The sequence below is a fragment of the Asterias rubens genome, chromosome 4 (genome assembly GCF_902459465.1).
Source record: "Asterias rubens chromosome 4, eAstRub1.3, whole genome shotgun sequence".
NCBI lineage: Eukaryota > Metazoa > Echinodermata > Asteroidea > Forcipulatida > Asteriidae > Asterias > Asterias rubens.
This window is the reverse complement of record NC_047065.1, coordinates 17,716,057-17,737,821: the sequence shown is the minus strand read 5'-3', so window position 1 is coordinate 17,737,821 and position 21,765 is coordinate 17,716,057. Positions and strand designations below refer to the sequence as shown.

General features: G+C 38.1%; 1 protein-coding gene across 1 annotated transcript; it reads right to left on the bottom strand.

Moving 5' to 3' along the window:
- Positions 1-3,416: 3,416 nt before the first annotated feature.
- LOC117289224 (transcription initiation factor TFIID subunit 4-like) lies at positions 3,417-20,669 on the bottom strand. The gene is made up of 11 exons (XM_033770242.1): positions 19,332-20,669; positions 18,007-18,498; positions 16,947-17,036; positions 15,881-16,180; positions 13,830-14,008; positions 13,105-13,274; positions 12,352-12,482; positions 11,183-11,308; positions 6,453-6,629; positions 5,894-5,950; positions 3,417-5,275 (listed from the first exon to the last, which is right to left on the bottom strand). Exons 1-11 carry the CDS (start codon positions 20,661-20,663, stop codon positions 5,171-5,173), a joined length of 3,159 nt encoding a protein of 1,052 aa, XP_033626133.1. The 5' UTR covers positions 20,664-20,669; the 3' UTR covers positions 3,417-5,170.
- Positions 20,670-21,765: the final 1,096 nt, after the last annotated feature.

Sequence of the window (21,765 nt, the reverse complement as noted above, 5' to 3'; positions counted from 1 at the left end):
CTTCGAGAAATTGTCATCTTTACATAAACGCTGAAATTGATCCGTAACTAGCGCGCGCTCCGTTAGCTAAGAACATGATGCGTCTCATTTCGCCGATCATCATTTTGCCAAGTCGGGTGAACACTTTATTGCTCAGATACAGTTCATTCGATCATTACGAAGGCCCAAGTAGGCCTATGTATTGTAACTTTGTCACATTATTATCAAACCATTACATCGTTACACACGGAAATCGTTCCATGCTGGCAACTCAAAGAAATCTATCGTATGGGAAATTAGCAATTTACGCCGATAGTGTCGACCACGCCCATATTAATATACAGGTCTAAAACAACCATTGAGGGCGGTATTTAGTTATAACAGTTTCGCTCGATCGTTCTCACTTCATTACTGAACATACATGATGATGGGCGAGTGCAGTGCATTTCATGGTTTACCACGCTTAGAGTATGGGACATCGAGCACGACAGAATGAAACCTCTTCGGCTACGCCTACGGTAGTTGGCTGCAGCGACAACGTTAGAGAATAGGACTTTTCGGTGTTCCAGCCATAGCCACTAAACTATCAATCCAATTACAGCCCATGACTTCATTACCATCAATAGAATCCAGATCTACTCATATTATGCGACAACAAAGAATAGCAATAGGTAGATACAAAAACCCACCCCAACAAAACCGTGATTTAAATATGGAAAGGGGCAGCCGTCTTCCTTATCAAGAACAACTATTTCGAAAGAACACAACTAAACCATGGAATAATTAAAAGTATTAAATGTTTTTATTATAACATGTTTGATATTTTACAAGAATTCATTTTGCAGAAGACAGTTTTCTTCTCTTGATGTTTACTCTTTAATAAAATAATGGATATCCTAAATACACCAAATTGTCCACAAATACCTTAACTCCCCTTGGATGATTTAATAATTTTACTATTTTATTATTTTATACAAATATACAATTGAGATCAAATCAATGTGAATCATTATCTGGGTTGAATCAATTAATTAAAGCGGGTATCTTCAACCCAAACCCGCCCAAAAACATGATTTACTTTTCAAAAACACAACAAAAACTATTTCAAATTTTATACAATTATTACACATAGATTTCCAAACAACATTACCAAATGGCCCAACATAATGTTTTTTTTTTAGTAAATATCAAACAAAGGCATTATGTGGAATTCCCAGATTGATAGAAAAAGGAAAACTGAGTGCTTGATTTTTCTTTTCAAATATCCCCACACCACTGAGGGAAACACGAGGCTCATGATTCTACAAATGAACTAAATGAAATTATAACTCGACATAAAAAACACATACCCATCACTCCCATTCTACTCTCATTTAACATGGCAAGGCATTGTTTCTGGTTTTTGGTTTCAAATGTCATGGTTAACTTTTAGTCAGTATTTAACAAGAAACTGTCTCTGGACATAATATTAGTCTGAAAGGATATGATTTACACACAGTAAATTATAATAAATTATAATAAGTTGTCATAAATTATAATAAATTGTACTACTTTTGTTTCAGACTGAAAGGAGACCCCATCCTTCTTTGGAAGAGCTTATTCATCAAAACAATCTACTTTTCAAGTAACAAAATTATACAAAGATGTCATCACAGCAGCTTTTTAAGGAAACAAAATACATATGAAAAAGTCGCTGGTTCTAATCCCACCCAAGTATGGCTAAGGAATTGTTCACAGGACTCTGGAAAGTATACAGTGCTCGACGTACATCAGTGTACCATCAAAACCAAAAAATATTCTTTATCCACGATGTATTAAATACATGTTTATTTGGTGTTTTGTTGCTAGGTAAATGAAGCGTACTTGTAATGGAAACTTATATTAATCACACATTATTCAGAGCTGGAAAAATGTTCAATCATTTGCTGGAACTTACTGATCAGTTCCAATGCTGAAACTTATTATTGAGAAAGATGAACTTTTAACTTACAAATATACAAACTAAAAAAACGCACAGTATTTTCACTTCCCCCAAAAAAATTGATTTCACTTCTAAACCTCAAAATATTGTTTCAAACCGTTTTGATTTTCGATATCTGGTTTGGGTCCTTACACTAAAACATGACTGAATGCAGACTTAATGCCATCTGCCACTTGTATGTGTTAATTTCTATTTATGTAAAACTAGGAATGTTTGTGTATTTAGTTTGGATTTTCCCAAATTATCACTGAAACCTTTTTTTAAATGATAGAATGTAAAACCGACAAAGTTAAAAACTCACTTTCAATAAAAGCAATTTTGTGAAGAAGGTAGAAAAAAAACAATTGTATAAAGAGATTAGTGTATTCACTTTCTCTGACTAGTACAAGTGCAAATGAAAAGCAAAGATTAACCCAATAAATCTGGAACGTTGAATAATTTGCAGTTGTTCTGATAAAATTAACCTTGTTTTGTTTGGGGGACGATTATGAATGATTGATTGATCGATTGACTGATTGATTGATTGACTGATTGATGACTGACTGATTGACTGATTGATTGACTGATTGACTGATTGATTGATTGATTGATTGACTGATTGACTGACTGATTGATTGATTGATTGATTGACTGACTGATTGACTGACTGATTGATTGATTGATTGATCGATTGACTGATTGATTGATTGATTGACTGATTGATTGATTGACTGATTGATTGATTGATTGATTGATTGACTGATTGACTACTTGATTGATTGATTGATTGATTGATTGATAGATAGCATGGAGTTTGTGTTAGTATTAAGAACGACCTAAACCTACGAGGACTGAAGGATGTTAAATATATATTGAGAAGTCAAATTATAAATAAATCCCATTCAAAGTAAATCTCTGAAGTCAATACTAAGTCCATCACCATACATCCAAGGAAGTAATAATACTGGTATTATCTTCGTCCATATGTCGGGTTTGATAGGGAATTACATTCACCAGGCTCACCTAAAATATCATCTTAAATGCTTGAACACAGAGAAACACTGGACCTTGCTGCTTTGCAAGCAAGGAACAAAGTTAAGCACTCAGGGTGTGGATTGGCATGACAATGTCACTATTGTCCAATGGATTTGAATCCAACCAAGGTAACCGCTGATTTCACAATGACTAGAATAAGTTTTGTCTTCTAGTTACTGAATCATAATTTCTTATTGTGCAATTTATATTCATAGAAGTTAAACCAATTTTTGTGGAGAAATTGGCTGTTGCCAGCTTGGTGTTTATATCCCCTTGTGTGGGTTTGCCGTATTCCCTTGATGGGAAGATCATGTAAACAAACAAAAGCCAGGAATAAAGTAAAGCACTGATCACTGCCAAACCAACATCTCCTTAAGCAAACTATAGAGGGCGCTCTATAGTGAGAATCACCCAAAACAAAGTGAAGGTGACACTGGTATGATTAACTCAACATTGCTTAACTAGGTTCATTTATGCATAAGGTATCACCTTGTCACAATGGTTATAAATGAAGCAAGCAAACTTTAAAAAAATTAAGATTAACAACTAATTGTCAAAAAAGGAAGTACTAGTAAGTGCGAATTGTTTAATTCTCTCAGTCAAGTCTGTCTAAAGTGCATGGATTCTATGAAAATTGTGTCTTCTTTGAGAAATAATTTCTCCCAAAAAATCAGTCATAAAAAAATTATGTTGTGATTATTGACTGAAGAAAGAACAGGTATCTGAAATGTTTTTCATTTAGAATAATGCCATACTTTTGCTTCACATAGATCCTTGTCACAGACCCTCCAAATATTTAATACAGGAATGATATATGGATAATTATAGAATGCTTCGCAGCATCATTTTCAACTTAATAATCATTTCCTGCATTTTAGTCCAAATGAGGTAAGCTTGTGTCATGACGAATGAGATTGGTGTCCAAGTTGTTAAGAAGAGTTTGGGGTAAACAAATTTCTGTGTCTATTTTTAGTTTATTGTCAAAAGAAAGTTTCAAATGACAAGGATCTAGGTGGTCAAATGTTGAATGTATTTCGTTTGTGCACGTCACAGAATATAATCACTTGGTCCCCCTGGCTTTCCACTTCACTCGGCTTTGTCTAATGAAATAGTACAGTCCAGATTCCTACTCAGCATTAGATTCTGTGACAATACGCACTTACAACATATTGAGGTGTAAAATTAGTTATTTCTGAAGTGTTTGTGCTAAAGTGATTAATGTTCTTGAATGCAAAGATACAATGTCAATCATTGAAGTATCAACTCATTGTAACCACAAACTATTAAATAACGTGATATTAATCAAATAACATGTCAAAGTTTCATCACCATAGAGTTGCTCAAGTAACTCATAGTATTGCCTCAAAGGCTGCAAGTAGGAGAAACAATTGAAGATACATCACATCAACAAAAACAAATTAGAAATTGAATTATGCCGATTGAGATCACTGATTTGGAACTCAGTTCAACTTTTTCTACCTGATTCATATTACTTTGCTGAGTTAATAATTCCTGAATAAAAATTGACCCTCCATTCATTATTGATTTTTGTCAACTTTTCAAACTTAAGTCTTCTTCAAGAAAACTGCAATCGGGACCCCAGTGCGACAATCATGAAAAATTAGACGCCAGCAAACAGACTCCCCCAACTTAACTTCCCTTTAGGGGTCTAGTTGTTTTTACAGCAATGTGTATGGGTCATCTGTAAAAGTGCTACCTTCTAGCTCTACTGATTATAACATTGTTAACAGGTATGTTTAATTCAGCAAAGAATACAAAAGCGTTAAATTTGGCAATAATATAATTAGCATTGTTTACAAGTGCGTTTAATCAAGTGTGCAAAGAAGCTAAAGAAACCAGATGTTGCTAACTGCTAACCAAATCTTTCTCAAGAAATGAGGCTCGATTGTGATAAAAATTTCACTTGCAAAAAATAGTTAATGGCCTGATGTTTCGACCCTAGCACAGTCTTTCTTGAAGGCTAAAAAAAAATATATATATATATATCTTGAAGTCTGTTAAGATACGAATAGGGCTCAAAAAATTTCCCTGTTCATGTACCAACATGGTACCATCCCTTCAAGGTATTTGTATATGAGTTAAACAAATTTCAAGTGCACACTGTTTAAGATACATATTTTGATATGTAATAATAAAAATAATGGATACTATCACTGGGTTTGGGAAGAAAGAGTGCTACTTCAGAAACATCCTGAAGAAGAATTGTGACTTCTTCATTTCTTGTTCCTGTTCCATGAGGAAGATGAGATCTCGGAAGTTTACTCTCTTGATACGTCGCATCTGAAAAGTCAAGGTAAAGATAACAATATTATAGTTTGCCATCATTGAGCTCAGAAAAATTCAGATTGACATTTACATGTGCCGCCATCTTTTCATATGTACATAGCTAGGGTGATATTTGGGCATATTTAAAATACTACACTAGTGCAACAATTCCACAGTGCTTCGAAAAGTGCATCAATTGCGAAGTAGAATATATATAGAAGGGTTTGCGGTAACACCATGTTTGACTATCTCTAAATGAGTTGGGGTGGTTCTGAAAAGAAACGTTGGTTAACTCAACGTTTCGATCAGTATGCTCTGATCGTCTTCTGGAGAATGTAGCGCATGCAACAGTCTACTAAGCATATTTATTGACCTTGTGCGTGAATACTGGAGTATGTGATTGGTCAACAGCAAAAATAACATCTGGCATTAGATGATGAATGGACCAATGAGATTTTAGCTCTTAATCATGAATATGTATGAGGTATAGTAAAGTGTTTGTTCTGTATCATCATTTCTTTGGGCACAATAATACATCTATTACTTTTGACTGATAATTTAAGGTCAAAGATAATTTGATAAATCAAAATGAAGATATGAAGATGGGGTCTGTGAGTTTAAAAAAAGACTAACCTGTGATCTTGCTGAAGGATTTCCTGATGAACTTCCAGTACTAAATGAAGAACCAGCCTACAATGGGAGTAAACAAACAAACAGTGACAACCTTCATTACTTTGTACATTGATTCCGATTTTAAATATTGAAACTTCTAGATTTATGTTCAAGCGCTCTACCAACTGAGCTATCTAGCTCTTTGTTGGCAGTCTCTTTATTTTGTCAGTATTATTGTTCAGGGGAGCCAGGCATACGCTATTCTATCTGTTGCTGTCACAAAACCAGGGATTACACCCAAGTTTACGATACAACCTTGGAAGTGGCAGCAGAGAGATCATCTTAAGGGGATGTGAACTTTAAAAGTTGCATGCCCTTAAAGTGATCCCTGCTGCTGTTTACTGTTTACTTGTATTTTGTACATTGTCCATTGCATTTGAAAACGTTTGATAAGTTTTTTTGCATTGAAACAGCCCCAACTGTCCCAGCTCCTTTAAAGAAAAAACATGTAGTTTTTGTTTAAAAGGTGAATTCAGATTGCAAAATTTAGCATTGCAACTTGAATCCTTGTTGAACCTACCCCTGAAGATGACCCTGGTGTTGGTGAATCCAGTTTACGTTTCTTCCTAGGTCCAATGGCAGCTAAGGCTGTCATGTTGGCCTCCTGCTGCCGGATCTGTTCTAGCTCCATTTGTTGCATTTCTTTAGCCTTCTGTTTTAATCTCAACTGTTCTGGGTCTTCTTGTTTTGATCGACTCTGCAAAATGGAGAAGATTTTAGTTTAATTCAATTTAATTGTCATGAATAGCACATTGATTTTGTTCAAGAAACTTAATTCAAATCTTACAAACTACAAACAAAATCTAATAATACAAACAAAATTTACAGTTAACCTAATACAACATAACTTACTATAATAATAATAATAATAATAATAATAATAATAATAATAATAATAATAATAATGGACACTTAATAAAGCGCCGGTGTCCGCCGCAAGCGGCGCTCATGGCGCTACTCTACAAAGGAACAACAAGCAATGAAAGTAGCAAACAACAAAATAAGAAAAATAAACTTAACAAAAAGCTTCTCTATGAAAATGAGTTTTTAAACTGTTCTTGAATGTGTTGAGTGATTTGGAGAGTTTTACAGTGTCCGGGAGGGAGTTCCAAAGCTTTGGTGCTGTGCTTTGAAAACTTCTCTCCCCCCCATACATCTTTAGTTGTTTTTTCCTGGAGGAATTTGTGTTTTGTAGACCGTAAGCCACGATGTCCTGGGGTGTATATCTGCAGAAGATCACTTAAATATGCTGGGGCATCACCTTGCAAGATCTTGAAAATAATGAGGCACAGTTTATATTTAACCCTTTGTTGGATGGGGAGCCAGTGCAAGCCGGCTAGCACTGGTGTGATGTGTTCCGTTTTCTTGGTGTAAGTGATCATCCTTGCTGCAATATTCTGTAATCGTTGAAGGCGAGAGAGTTGCGTATTGTTAATTCCGTACAAGAGCGAGTTGCATGCATCTACCTTGGATGTGATGAAGGCATGGACAATGGTTTCAGCAGCTTCCCTTGTGAGGTGATTGCGTATCCTGCCAATGTTCCTGATTGACATGAAAACAGACTTAGATGTTGCTGTCACCTGGCTTTCCATTGTCATAGCTTGATCAAACATCACACCCAAGTTTCGAACAGTAGTGGAGGGCTTTATGTAAGCATCACCAACTCGAACATGCTCAATATTCACTTTCATTATTTGCCGTTTGGAATCCAGAATTATGAATTCAGTTTTTGCGTCATTAAGTTTGAGGAAGTTATGATTCATCCATGTTCCGACATCGTCGATGCAGTGTTCGATTCTCTGAAGAGTGGAGTTAACGTCTGCCTGTAAAGGTTTCACTGGTATGTAGATCTGAGTATCATCTGCGTATAAATGATAGTTCAGGTTATACCGACGAATGATGTCCCCGAGTGGCAAAGTATAGATTGGGAATAGTCCAGGTCCAACACACGACTCTTGAGGTAGTCCACAATTCAATGTAGCTGCATCGGAGATGTCGTTATTAATGCAGACTGCTTGTGTTCTTCCAGCTAAGTATGATTTTAGCCAATCCAGAGCCACACCACGGATACCGTTACGGTTTTCAAGACGCTGAAGCAGCTTATGGTGGTCCACGGTGTCGAAAGCCGCCGAAAGATCGAGCAACACCATAAGCACTATCTGTCCATTATCCATGGCGTGTAGCACATCATTCTGTACTTTTAGAAGGGCGGTTTCTGTGCTATGAAAAGCACGGTAGGCTGACTGGTAGTCCTCACATAGGTTATGTTGATGTAAAAAGGGTACCAGCCGTGCCAGAACTACACGTTCTAGCGTTTTACCAAGAAATGACAAGTTAGAAACCGGTCGGTAGTTCTTAAACACATTCCGATCAAGATTCTCCTTCTTTATGAGAGGACGAATGTGTGCAACTTTCAGGATGTCCGGGAAAATGCCAGTTTCTAATGAAGTGTTAACTATCTTTGTTATGACAGGTACTATAGCATCGGTAGATTTCTTTAGGAGTGAAGTAGGGATCGGATCCAGTTTACATGATGTTGTTGGAGCATTGCGTATGATGGCAAGAACCTCCTCTTCAGTTGTAGGTGCAAAACATGACAAATGGTGAAGCGCTGTTATAGGTTCGTCATAGGCCAAATCATCAAAGACTACGAAGCTATCACGGATTGTCTTTATTTTGTCCGTGAAAAAATTGCAGAGCTGATTCGCAAGGTGAAGATCGGAAGTAGCTTCTGGAAGAGGAGATACTTGAGATCGATGAAGAAGATCATCAGCAAGTTTGAATATACGCTTTTGATCCTTAGCATGCTCTATAAACAGATCACTGTAGTATTTACTTTTTGCTTTTCGAATCAAAGTATTTACTTTCTGCTTCTGTTGAGTGTACTGCTGGCGATCAATTTCTAAATGAGTCCGTCTCCATGTATGTTCGAATTGCCGACGCTTCTTTTTCTCCTCAAAAATTTCAGGGTTATACCAGGAGGTATTTGGTCGAACCTTTAGAATCCGTGTCTTTGCTGCCGCATGTTTATCAAGTGTTTTACTAAGAACATCTGTGTAGTGTCCTGCTAGATCATTAACATTGCAACTAGACAGTGAGTCAAACCTAGCATCAGCGATATCAGAACAGAAAGCATCAGTGTTAATACCTCTTAAGTTCCGTGTAGTGAGTGACTTAGTAGGAGTAGGTGGCTTTCTGAGCAGAAGTTTGCAAGTAATTGCATTGTGGTCGCTTATACCCTCGATAACACGGAGATCAGCAAAGACAGGAGAGTCGGATACTCGGGTGATAAATAAGTCCAAGGTATGACCGTGTCGATGTGTAGGGACATTCACATGTTGTTGAAGTCCACTAGCTGTCAGAAAATTCATAAAAGTTTGTGTGCAGTTATCCGAAGCCGAATCGATATGAACATTGAAGTCGCCTGTTATTACAACAGGTGCTGTCTTCAGCAGCTGATGATCCATAAGATGGGAGAATTGCTCCATAAAAACGCTGAAGGAGCATCCTGTTGATTTCAGTTGTGGACGGTATACAATTACCAAGGAGAGCGATTTTGATCCGCTCACAATGTTAACATTCAATGTTTCAAATGCTGTAGAAATTAGATCAGTGTCACAGATGCGAACATTAAATCCCGACTTGTAAAGGAGAGCTACACCTCCCCCTCGTTTGGATCCAGGTCTTGGTATATGCAGAAACGAATAGCCCGTTGGAGTTATGTTTTTAATGACAGATGTGTCTTCAGCCTTGATCCAGGATTCACAAAGTGCTACAATATCAAAGTTATTCTCAATAACGAAGTCAATAAATTCTGTGGTCTTGTTCCTCACAGATCGTGTGTTGAGAACACAAAACTTGACACACTCATTACTCACGGATAGCCTTGAATATGATCTAGAAAGTCTGGCCTTTCCAGCTCTACAACCCTGTCTAGTACGCCTCCGCCTCGGTTTGATTTGTGATGAATGGATAACACAGACTGTTCTTTGCAGTTTGTACAGATGTAGAGTCAGACAAGTTTTCTCAGAAAAGGGGCAAGTTCTAACTCCAACATTAGTTCTCAGGTTGTGTAGGACTTCAGCACTATACCTGTGTACATGTACATAGCTACCATGCAAAGCAGGGAGTCCTGTGCTGCAGTCCATTGAAGAGCTCATTTGAATAAGAATACTCTCTTTCAGACTTTCTGTTGTACCCAGTACATGTACATGGGGTTGGTGCTCTATTGTTCCATAGTGACAGGTTCCATGCACACAGATAGATACACTTGAAACCTTGGAGTTTGATGCCACCAAAATTGTAGAATATAACTGCAAAATTCTCCAAATCCATATGAGCTGAAGCAACAGTAAAATGCTCATGTTGGTCTACAGATGCTACTCTATCACCTTATATATGATTGTGATAGAATATTAGGATGAAAACTGTGCTACTGATTGTCAGATGTAGAGCTGTGTGGAGCCGCATGTACATGCGCTGCCAACTGCAGTTATACATATATAAAACATGTATGTAAAAGAAACATCATATAAAAAGGTGTTAGGGGAAACAAGCCAACAATAATAACAAATAGAATCGTTTCTTAAACAACAAAAGGTAAACAGACAAAATAGTTAATCTAAACCTGATACATTAAACTGTTTACTAGCAATATATGGGTAAGACCATGGGTAAGAAAAATACCAAAGGTAAACAAAATATGGAATGGGGACTCACCTTGGTAAAATGCACCATGGGTTCAAAACCGCCATGGGTGCATTCAATTAGCTTCCCTGTGTCGACCCGGCGGTGCTCACAAGTAGGGCCTTTGGGGCTGACCCTCAAAGCTATTTTAACGTACTGGGGGCAGACCGGGGTCGACCCAGGGAAGCTAATCGAAGGCACCCACGGAAAAACAGTTTCGCATTTACTAAAAAACAACAGTTATATTTGGTTATAAAGTTGCTTATTCTTTATAACCAATGCAATTATGACATCAATTAAAATGATACAGTGATGCTGCACAAAACTGGTTAAGGATTAAAATTACAAATCAACATTTTCATTTTGAGGCAACCATTTCAAAGGCTAGAGATAACCTATGCCTCCATACAATATAACAATACAGAACAACATCAAAAGGTTTATGTACGTATAGAGCTTACAGAGTTAACATCTTTATCTGGACTTTATGACAAGGAATCAAAATAAACCAAATCCAATGAAGCATTAAGGAAACCTCCATTGTTTTTCAAATCTAATATTTACCTTAGCTGCTCGTAACAAGAGTTCTCGTTCCTGCTCATCTCGACGTTTCCTTTCCAATGAATCAAGTTGCTCAAAGAACTTGAGTTGTGATCTTACATCACTTGTTACTTCATATCTAGAGTCATTCTGGCCAATTCAAAATCAAAATTTAAAATAGTTAATGGCCTGACACTTTGACCCTAGAAGAGTCTTTCTCCAAGGCTAAATGACCCTAGAAGAGTCTTTCTCCAAGGCTAAATGACCCTAGAAGAGTCTTTCTCCAAGGCTAAATGACAACACAACAAATATAAACAGGTATACTGATGTGACAACTGACAGAAGCATTCAAAGCTAATAAAGCTTACTGATGATTGCTACAATTTACATAAAGCAATAACAGGTAGATCTATGTATAGTAATTCCTAAATTAATAGCCAACAACCCGACTGATATCTTATAATAGTTATAAACTGGAGGGCCAATCATCCTTACTCGCAACAAAGAGCTGAATTGTGAAGGACGCGACTACGTGTTCGAGAAATGCAAGGGCACCTTTTGGCTGCCAGCCACATCAACCCATTATGACCACGGAGCACAGCCAAGATTGAAAGTGTTTGATTTTTCCCAAGGGAGGAAAACCGGATGGTCTGGAAAACCCTCGTGGCACAGCAGAGGACCAACGCACAACTTAACTCACATATGGCCCTCTTCAGGAATCAAACCGGGGTCACCTTGGTGAGAGGCGAGCGCATTACACACAAGCCAACTGTGCCACCCCAACCGTGCCACCCTTGGTAAACCTACCCAAATTGTTTACAAAATAATTTGTTTTAATGACTGTCATTGATTAGATTAGATTCACAGGGTAGATTAAAAAAAAACATAGATCTCATTAAAGAGTCTTTTAATAACATTCTGAGTTACATTATATAAACAAAATAAGTTGTGAGGAACAAGGCGAAGTAAAAGAATGACACTGCTCTAGAATTGCAAGGGTTGTGGGTTCGATTCCCACCCAAGTAATATGCCTGTGATATTTTTTCATAGGACTCGGGAAAGTACTGAGTATACAGTGCTAACACACATCGGTGTATGGGTGAAAACCAAAATTAATATTCTTTATCCCCGATGCAAATTTGACATCTATTATAAAATAATGAATAAATAACGCAGATCCAACTTCTACTTACCCTATATACCTCCATTCTATGCATGGCAATAACTCCAAGTTTCTCAACTAAATCTTTAAGTCTATCTTGAGCAGCATGTGATATGAGTTCCATCATGTCTGAAGATGCTTCTTGTATGCCATGTTTAACACCTTAAGATATAATGTAAGATTCTGTTTAAATGCAAAAATTTTAATTGTTCAATGATTTCTTTCAACACTTCACCCCTCCAGCTATGAAATGGTAAGGCCCTCCGGTAAACAACTCCTTATAAGGGAATGCTGTGCGCGTCACGCGTATTGCGTGATGTGGCACAACTGTCCTGGCCGTTGCTCTCGACCAATAGGAATGAATAAACCGTCTTATAAGCACAAGTGCAAGCTCGCATGTCTTGCCATGTTTCAACACTTTTTACTGGTCATTAACAATGGTTTATACACACCCACGTGACACACTCTCCACCAATAGGAATAGCGAAACTGTCTGAGGTATTTATGAATAGATCTTAACCACTAACCGACACAGTTAAGAGGTAGCCAGGGATGACAGTGAATGAACTAAATTTTAGATCAGCCTGGGGTTAGAGGCAGTTCCAATCCTATGTGTTTGCAGCAGTTAGGATTCGAACTGCCTCTAGCCACTGGGCTTTCAGTCTAAATAACTGATAAGCTGACAAAAATAAACCATATTTGTAGCCAGAGTATTATCGCAAAAGAGTAGTTTTTATCGGACAGATTAAAACACTTCAAACATCATTATCAGTAAAGCACTTACAGATTTCATTGACTTTAGATTGAAGAGGACCAGTGAAAAGAAACTTCTCTTCTTTAATAGACCTGAGCTGGGTACCAATGAAGTCAGCATTGGTTGCTAGGATACGAGCACTCTCTTCTGATAAATTGACTCCAGCCATAGAGGTTACATCATTAATGTCATCATCTTCCCTGAAACAGAGTGGAAATAATCATGTTATGCTTACTACTTCATTGTGCAATGATTTACCTTCAAGGAGTAAGAAAACAACAGTTGATCTTAAGTAATAAAATACTTCCACACGGTATTTTAACATCTCTTAATAAGTTCTAATGTCTTTTGATTTAAAAAACAATTAGATATGATAGTAATCATTTATGAATGGAAGTTTAACAAAAATACAATGCTGCCAACTTTCATTCCAAACAATATTCAGGAATAATCTGAAACTAGAATCCATATATCAGGAGGTATGTCGAACATTGGTGGCATTTCCACCTTTTAGTTAAAACTACTGGGGTTAAAACATTTCCTTGTATGTAGGCAAAACAAAAACACTAGGTTGACATAAAATGTTTGAAATCACACAAAAAAAGTCTTAAATTTCTTATCCCTGAATATTCCTGAAAATTTCAATTAGTAGCTTTTACCTATCGTATGGTTATTGAGTACATGTAATGTGCAACAAGATTTTCTCTGGTCTTTTCTTAAAAGGAAAACCCAAGCTTTTCATTTCTGAAACTTACTTGAAACCTGAAGCGGCATGATCTTTAACTTTGTCTTTTTTACTGGAACTTGAAGAGGAAGAACTGCTACTCTTACTGGCTGAAGACTTACTGGAGTGACTCTTACTAGATTGGCTTGATCTTGAAGAACTAGAATGTGTCGTAGGAGAAGATTTACTTGCTGTACTCGCTATTACAGCCTGTTGAAAAATCAAGAAATAAAAGAATATCTCAAGAATAGTTAATAGCAGTATAACCAAACCAAGGTTTCAAACCAACTCTACAGCCCAGGTTTCACCAACTCTAAATCCCAGGGTTTAACTAAACCAAGGTTTCAAACCAACTCTACATCACAGGGTTTAACTAAACCAAGATTTCAAACCAACTCTACATCCCAGGGTTTAACCAAACCAAGGTTTCAAACCAACTCTACATACCAGGGTTTAACCAAACCAAGGTTTTAAACCAACTCTACAGCCCAGGGTTTAACCAAACCAAGGTTTCAAACAAACTCTACATCCCAGGGTTTAACCAAATCAAGGTTTCAAACAAACTCTATAGCCTTGGGCTTAACCAAACCAAGGTTTCAAACCAACTCTACAGCCTTGGGTTTAACCAAACCAAGGTTTCAAACAAACTCTATAGCCTGGGGTTTAACCAATCCAAGGTTTCAAACCAACTCTACAGCCTGGGGTTTAACCAAACCAAGGTTTCAAACAAACTCTACAGCATGGGGTTTAACCAAACCAAGGTTTCAAACCAACTCTACAGCCTTGGGTTTAACCAAACCAAGGTTTCAAACAAACTCTACAGCCTTGGGTTTAACCATGAACCAAGGTTTCAAACCAACTCTACAGCCTTGGGTTTAACCAAACCAAGGTTTCAAACCAACTCTACAGCATGGGGTTTAACCAAACCAAGGTTTCAAACCAACTCTACAGCCTTGGGTTTAACCAAACCAAGGTTTAAAACAAACTCTACAGCCTTGGGTTTAACCAAACCAAGGTTTCAAACCAACCCTCTAGCCTGGGGTTTAATCAAACCAAGGTTTCAAACAAACTCTATAGCCTGGGGTTTAACCAAACCAAGGTTTCAAACAAACTCTGTAGCCTGGGGTTTAACCAAATCAAGGTTTCAAACCAACTCTACAGCCTTGGGTTTAACCAAACCAAGGTTTCAAACCAACCCTACAGCCTTGGGTTTAACCAAACCAAGGTTTCAAACCAACTCAACAGCCTGGGGTTTCACCAAACCAAGGTTTCAAACCAACTCTACAGCCTGGGGTTTAACCAAACCAAGGTTTCAAACCAACTCTACAGCCTTGGGTTTAACCAAACCAAGGTTTCAAACCAACTCAACAGTCTGGGGTTTAACCAAACCAAGGTTTCAAACCAACTCTACAGCCTGGGGTTTAACCAAACCAAGGTTTCAAACCAACTCTACAGCCTTGGGTTTAACCAAACCAAGGTTTCAAACTAACTCTACAGCCTTGGGTTTAACCATGAACCAAGGTTTCAAACCAACTCTACAGCCTTGGGTTTAACCAAACCAAGGTTTCACACCCACTCTACAGCCCAGGGTTTAACCAAACCAAGGTTTCAAACCAACTCTATAGCCTTGGGTTTAACCAAACCAAGGTTTCAAACCAACCCTACCGCCTTGGGTTTAACCACACCAAGGTTTCAAACCAACTCTACAGCCTTGGGTTTAACCAAACCAAGGTTTCAAACCAACCCTACAGCCTTGGGTTTAACCAAACCAAGGTTTCAAACTAACTCTACAGCCTTGGGTTTAACCAAACCAAGGTTTCAAACAAACTCTACAGCCTGGGGTTTAACCAAACCAAGGTTTCAAACCAACTCTATAGCCTTGGGTTTAACCAAAACAAGGTTTCAAACTAACTCTACAGCCTTGGGTTTAACCAAACCAAGGTTTCAAACAAACTCTATAGCCTTGGGTTTAACCAAACCAAGGTTTCAAACAAACTCTATAGCCTGGGGTTTTACCAAACCAAGGTTTCAAACCTAGGGTTGGACCAAACCAATGTTCTATAGGAACGGTGAATGACATACCTTGGATTTTTGACTTTGAGGTTGCAACGACGCTAACTTAGACTTCTGTTTAGCTGCATGGTGTTGCTGTGATAGTTGCTGCAGCTGCTCTGCAGTCAAGTTTAACGTTGTGGTCTTACCACCAGGACCAGTGGCAAGTGTTGAGACCAATGTTGGTTGTGATGCTGCAATCCCAGACAATGTATTACTATGGGTAAATGAGTCTCCGGTCTGTGCTGCTGTGATGGTCGGTGCACTCAGACCCTGAATCTGTAAAGAGCCTCCTTTCTGAAGAGTCTGACGAAGGAGAGGTAGACTTTTCTGTGGAATGAAATCATTCAAATTGAGCATTGTGTTGAGCAATTATCATTGTCAGAGGGCACTTTCTTCATCTGATTCTGATCTACATAGAATGTTGAACATTTTACTTCACACATAGATCTTTCTCATTAGTATGGTGGACTATGTGTCACGTTTCATACTTTATTTAACACTCAAAGATTGAATATAGGAGTCCAATATCGATCAATGTCGTACTCTTGTTGTATACTATTATATTCAACATTGATATTCATTGACTTACACATTACTTGCTTAGGTAAGCTTGCGCTTACTTGTTGTATGGCTTTTAACACACTTTAACAAACCAGGCGTAAGCAGCTCTAGCTATATCTTCATTAGCCGATTAATACCTAGTGTTAACAAAAAACTTAAATAAATTGTTCAAAACTTTGTACTATGTACAAACAGCACACAGGCCAAGTTATGTTAGAAGTGACCATGGCGGTCAGATGAAAAGCGAGTTCAGGCCTAATGACTCATTTTAGAAACGGCAATTTCATAAGGAAATTGTACATTTCTAAAGGAACATATCAATGGGCACCAAGGCAATGACCAGAAACACTGGAGGCAATTGCTTTTGTGAAGTACATGTACCATGCCTATGTGTTGTCACACTTTGTCATCACTTACAATCAGTAGGCCAAGTTACATGCTGGTAATTCAAGAAATCATAAAGGAGCTCTTCGAGTTAGACATTTAGAAAGAATTTGCAAAGGTTCGTGACAAGAACATCGCAAGTTATTACCTTCAAGAAGGGTATAAGGTAAGGTTGAGGAGATGACTTTAATTCCTTTTGAAGTTTTAAGGTAAACTCTTCTGGCTCGGTCTTGCCATCCTGAGAAGAAATCAGAATATATTCCAGATTTTAATTTGAGAAAACAAAATTAGCCGATAAAACTTTAATGCAAAAAATATTTAATTGCTTGACATTTTCGGCACCAGTCTTTTTTTCCAAGGTTCTGCTAGTACCGAAATATCAGACCATTAAATACTTTTTGCCAGATTTAATTTCAATGACCATCTTCACTACAGTGGCACCTTTATCAATTTCTGCACCTATCATAGGTTTTTGTTAAATTCAGGTGCTTATTTATCTGAAGTCTGATCTTTGTTGACTGCTTTTATTTTGAGCTAGGGTTGAACAAACAAAGTTTTATAAACTACAGTAACAGCATTAGATATCCAGCAGAAAAAAAGATATGCATCCAAATAAAAGGTGTACATGTATGACTTGTACTGGTACAGCTCTTTGGGTATTCAAACTGACTAGAACTCAAATTAACAAACAAACAAACAAACAAACAAACAAACAAACAAACAAACAAACAAACAAACAAACAAACAAACAAACAAATCAACACAAAAACAAACAATGTAGGGTGTACATGTATGACTTGTATTGGTACAGCTCTTTGGGTATTCAAACTGACTAGAACTCAAATTATTAGTGCACAAAACACAAACTGCAATTTACAATTAAACTTGTTGAAACTACATACTAATTGGAAAATGTTCCAACTTCTTACACCAATGAAAGGTTTGACTCGTAAACTTAAGACCCAAATCTGAGTCTGGTGTTTTATTTCTGTTTGACTGTCAACAAGAAACAGGACAAAGCAAGCTTCTCTTTTATATTGATTATTTGAGGTCTGTTTTATCATTATTAGAGTATCATTATTAGAGTATTTATGTTTTTGGGTTTTTTTTGTGGGGAGGTTGTCATTTTTGAAGAGCTGTAGTTGACTATTGACCACTACCTAAGAATATAGGGCAAGTACAACAATATTCCAAAGCACTTAACTTACAATCAAATTCTGTACCAACTCCTTCACATTCTTGACTGTTTCTGCCGGCTGGTTCCCATTCGAGGCCAGTTTTATTAACGTTGTCAAGAAATTCCGACATTTCTTGACATTTTCCATCGCTGACTGTGACATAGGTATTGGCTGAGGTTGGGCACCGACTATAAGCGCTGGTCCCCCTACTGGAGGGGTAGTTATTGTACGTTGTACACCAGCCATTGTTACAGACATGATACCACCTGATGATACAGCTACCATTGTTGGAGTATTTGACCGCACCCCTTGACCAGTCATACCTAATGAGGGAGATCCCCTAGTGGCTGATTTAGATATAAATGTAACGGGAGATCCTCCAACCATCATTTGAGTTCCTGTCTTGAGCTGACCCATTGATGTATTTGAGGTGTTGAGAACTTGACCAATGTTTTGTCTCATATTGGGTTGGACAATAGATGTTGGTTGAGATCCAGGTCTTTGTAATGCAGGAGACCCAGGCTGTCAAAACAAGATGATTGAAAATAGGGTTCAAATACTAAGGCTATTATTAGGATGGTTGAACTTTTAAACTATGTACACACGAAGACAAACATTTTTTAAATGTGCGAAATAAATGTATGAGAGTACAAATTGGTTTTTACAAAGCTTTTCTATGGATACATGTCAAGCTCAAGTAACTGAGATTTTAACTTTAAGTTGAGAAAATGATGTGGGAAAAGGTACTAAACCTCTCTGCATTTTTTTATATAAACTTTAACTGTTTAGTACAAACACTTAACAGTTACCAAAATATTAATAAGTTGAGTGTTTGTGCTCAAAACAAGTGAGAGTTGGTGATGGAGTTTGGTAACTTACTCAGTTATTGTATTGCGAGAAGATGCTCAGCTTTTAATCTTTCGTCAAGAAAAGTAAAATTCTTAAGGGGTGGTTCAACATTTGCACGTGACCACTACTAAGAATATTTTTTTCATGACATCCCATCCCACTGAACTGAAACTTCACAGAGGCATTAGAGTCAAGTTTCCTCTGTGCCCATTTTGGTCATTGCCTTGGTGCCCTTGAAATGCTCCAGTAGAAATTTACAATTGCCTCATAGACATAAAACGAGGTGCCCTTCACCAAGGAGAAAATGTCTTGGTGCCCTTGCCCTTTCAAAAACGAAGCATACAGGACTGCTACAGCTATCATCATTAAGACATTATCAACCATTCCCCTAAATAAGTATGTTTGCAAACATGTTGAAGATGTTGAACCACACCTGTAAGTTTGAATTCTGCAAATAAAGAATCCTAAGTGATCCTATTATATCTCCAAATCTTAGTAACACCCACCTGTACTTGTCTATACGTTACAGCACCTGGAACTGTCCCTGTAGGTAACTGCTGTATTTGACCACCTGATGCAATGGAACTATTTACTACAGCATGAATGTTGCCATCTTTATTGATCAGCATTACACCAGGAGGCAATGAGGTTCCCTGAGGTAATCGAAACTGTACCGTTCCTCCTGGGGCCCTTGGGGCAATTACTTGAGGGGATGCTAACCTTACTTGATGCATCTGAGGCGTAACATGAGTATGACCTGAAATAACCCCACTTTGAGTTCTAACCCCAGATATTGAAGTTGTTGCAAGGGTTACAACTGAGCTGCTGGAAGCATTTGGTTTATTAAGATTAGTAGAAGTTTGCACTTGTAGCGACGGTGCAGGCCGTAAGACTATCTGTGGCTGAGAAGTGGTTAAATTTACATTTGTAGAAGTTTGAAGTGGATGTGTCGTCGGTGAGGGAACAGTAGATGTACCAATAATATGCTTAGCACCACTTGTTAAATGTTCCCTTACTGTAAGATTAGAAGTGTTTTGTGTTGTTGATTGTCTGTTGATTTCCGTACTGGGTGATGAGCCAGTGCTTAAGACACTCCCTGTAACTGTAGTCATTGCCGTGCCAGTCTGGTTCAACACACCCTGTCCAACTACATTTTGGTCTCCTTGCTTTAATACACCACCAACTGTTTTAACAACTGTTCTTGCGTTTGATAAGACAGTATTCTTCACAGTTTGGTTATGCATTGCACTTACACTAGCAGCAGTATCTGTGGCAAGAACAGTCCCACCCATACTAGTTGGTAATGTAATGATCCGTACACACGTAGTTGGTGTATTTAGCCCTACCGACGATGTGGAGTTCGTCTTGCTGCTGCTGCTTGCCGCTATTGAGCTACTCATGTTTAAAACGGCCCCGTTACTTCCCTTGTTAACGATGATAGTTGCTCCTGATTTCTGTTCATGGCCAGCTTTTGAATTTGTAGAAGCTGTAGTTGTAGCGTGCACCATTGCATCCGTAGAACTTCCACCAGCATTAGTAACGTTGGATGCACCCGCCGTGCTCACGACGTTGGGACCGGGGGTAGCCGTTGATGCCATTGGCCCATCTCGTACCGCGTTAATTTGTGTTGTATTCGGCTGCGTCGGTTTTACATCCCCCGACGAAACTGCAGGTTCGCTTACGTGATTTGAGCCAACAGAACTATTATCAATTGTGCCAGGTGTTGAAGCAGCATTTCCTGCAGCTAATTTCGACTCGAGCGATCCAATCAAGGCACTTACTGCAGTTTCGTCGACCACAGAAGAGAGAATATCTTCGATGGACGTTGTGCCCGCCATCTTTACCCCGCGATGGCATCAAAGATAATGAAATTGCGCATGCGTTCAAATAATATTATGGGATACGGCAAAAATAGGGGGCGCTGTTTAGTAGACCGTTGAATGGGCGAAACCATCGCATTACTATTCAACACCAATAATTAATTTATTTGAAACAGTCCAGTTACCCCGAATCTAATAAAGCATACTTTTTTTACGACAAAAAATTGAAATCACTGAAGTAAGACCAAGATTATAACTCGTTCTTCATTCTTCTACGGAGTGCTAGTTCCAAGTGGGCTACATTGTAGAGTCTCGATTTTCCCGGATTTTTTTTGCAGAGTTAAACCGGTCTGCAGGCTCTTTTTAGTGGTTTTAAAAATATTTTGTCTTTACCTCGTTGTACTCTAAGGGGGGAGGGGGATGTCAAGTGGGGGCAAAACATATCGTATTTTGATGAGTGGCTCTTATAGAACCATTTATTTGAATCCCGACCTTTGTTCATCTTCCCCGGGGCGGGGGGGGGGGGGGTGCAAAAGCAAAGGGTTGGCATGGATTTTTTTTTTGCGTGGGGGGTGGGGGGGGGGGGCCGCCATTCTCTGGTTCTTGTCGCTGTAGGCCTTCATTAATTACGCAACATAAGTGAGTCTTACTTGCCTTATCGTCTTCCAGTGTCTGCAACATCAAGTTATCATGGAATAATTATGATCGAGTCAGACAGACTTAAAAGCCCTAGTGTTTTTTTTCTTTTTTTTATCAAATCTTCCCTTTCAAACAAAATTATAACCACGCCAGGAGGATCAAATTGAATAAAACACACACATCATGAAGCATATAGTTATGTGTCTCAACAATCTTTGAATCTTTTATTAATGTCTTTCTGTGTCTTGAGTTGTTTCTCGTATCTTCACAAACTCAACTTAATCGGATCTGTTTTGTACTTTTGAGACATTACGACAATTATATAAAACAACTTATTTCATTTTAGACATTAGCAGTAGGTATAAGAAGGAATAATTGTCAGTAAAATGGGTCCACCCTCCCACCCTCTGAAAAGGACCCCCGCCAACCATCCATCCATTTCAGACTTGAACCGAAAAAATTATTGATTGTGTACGAGATG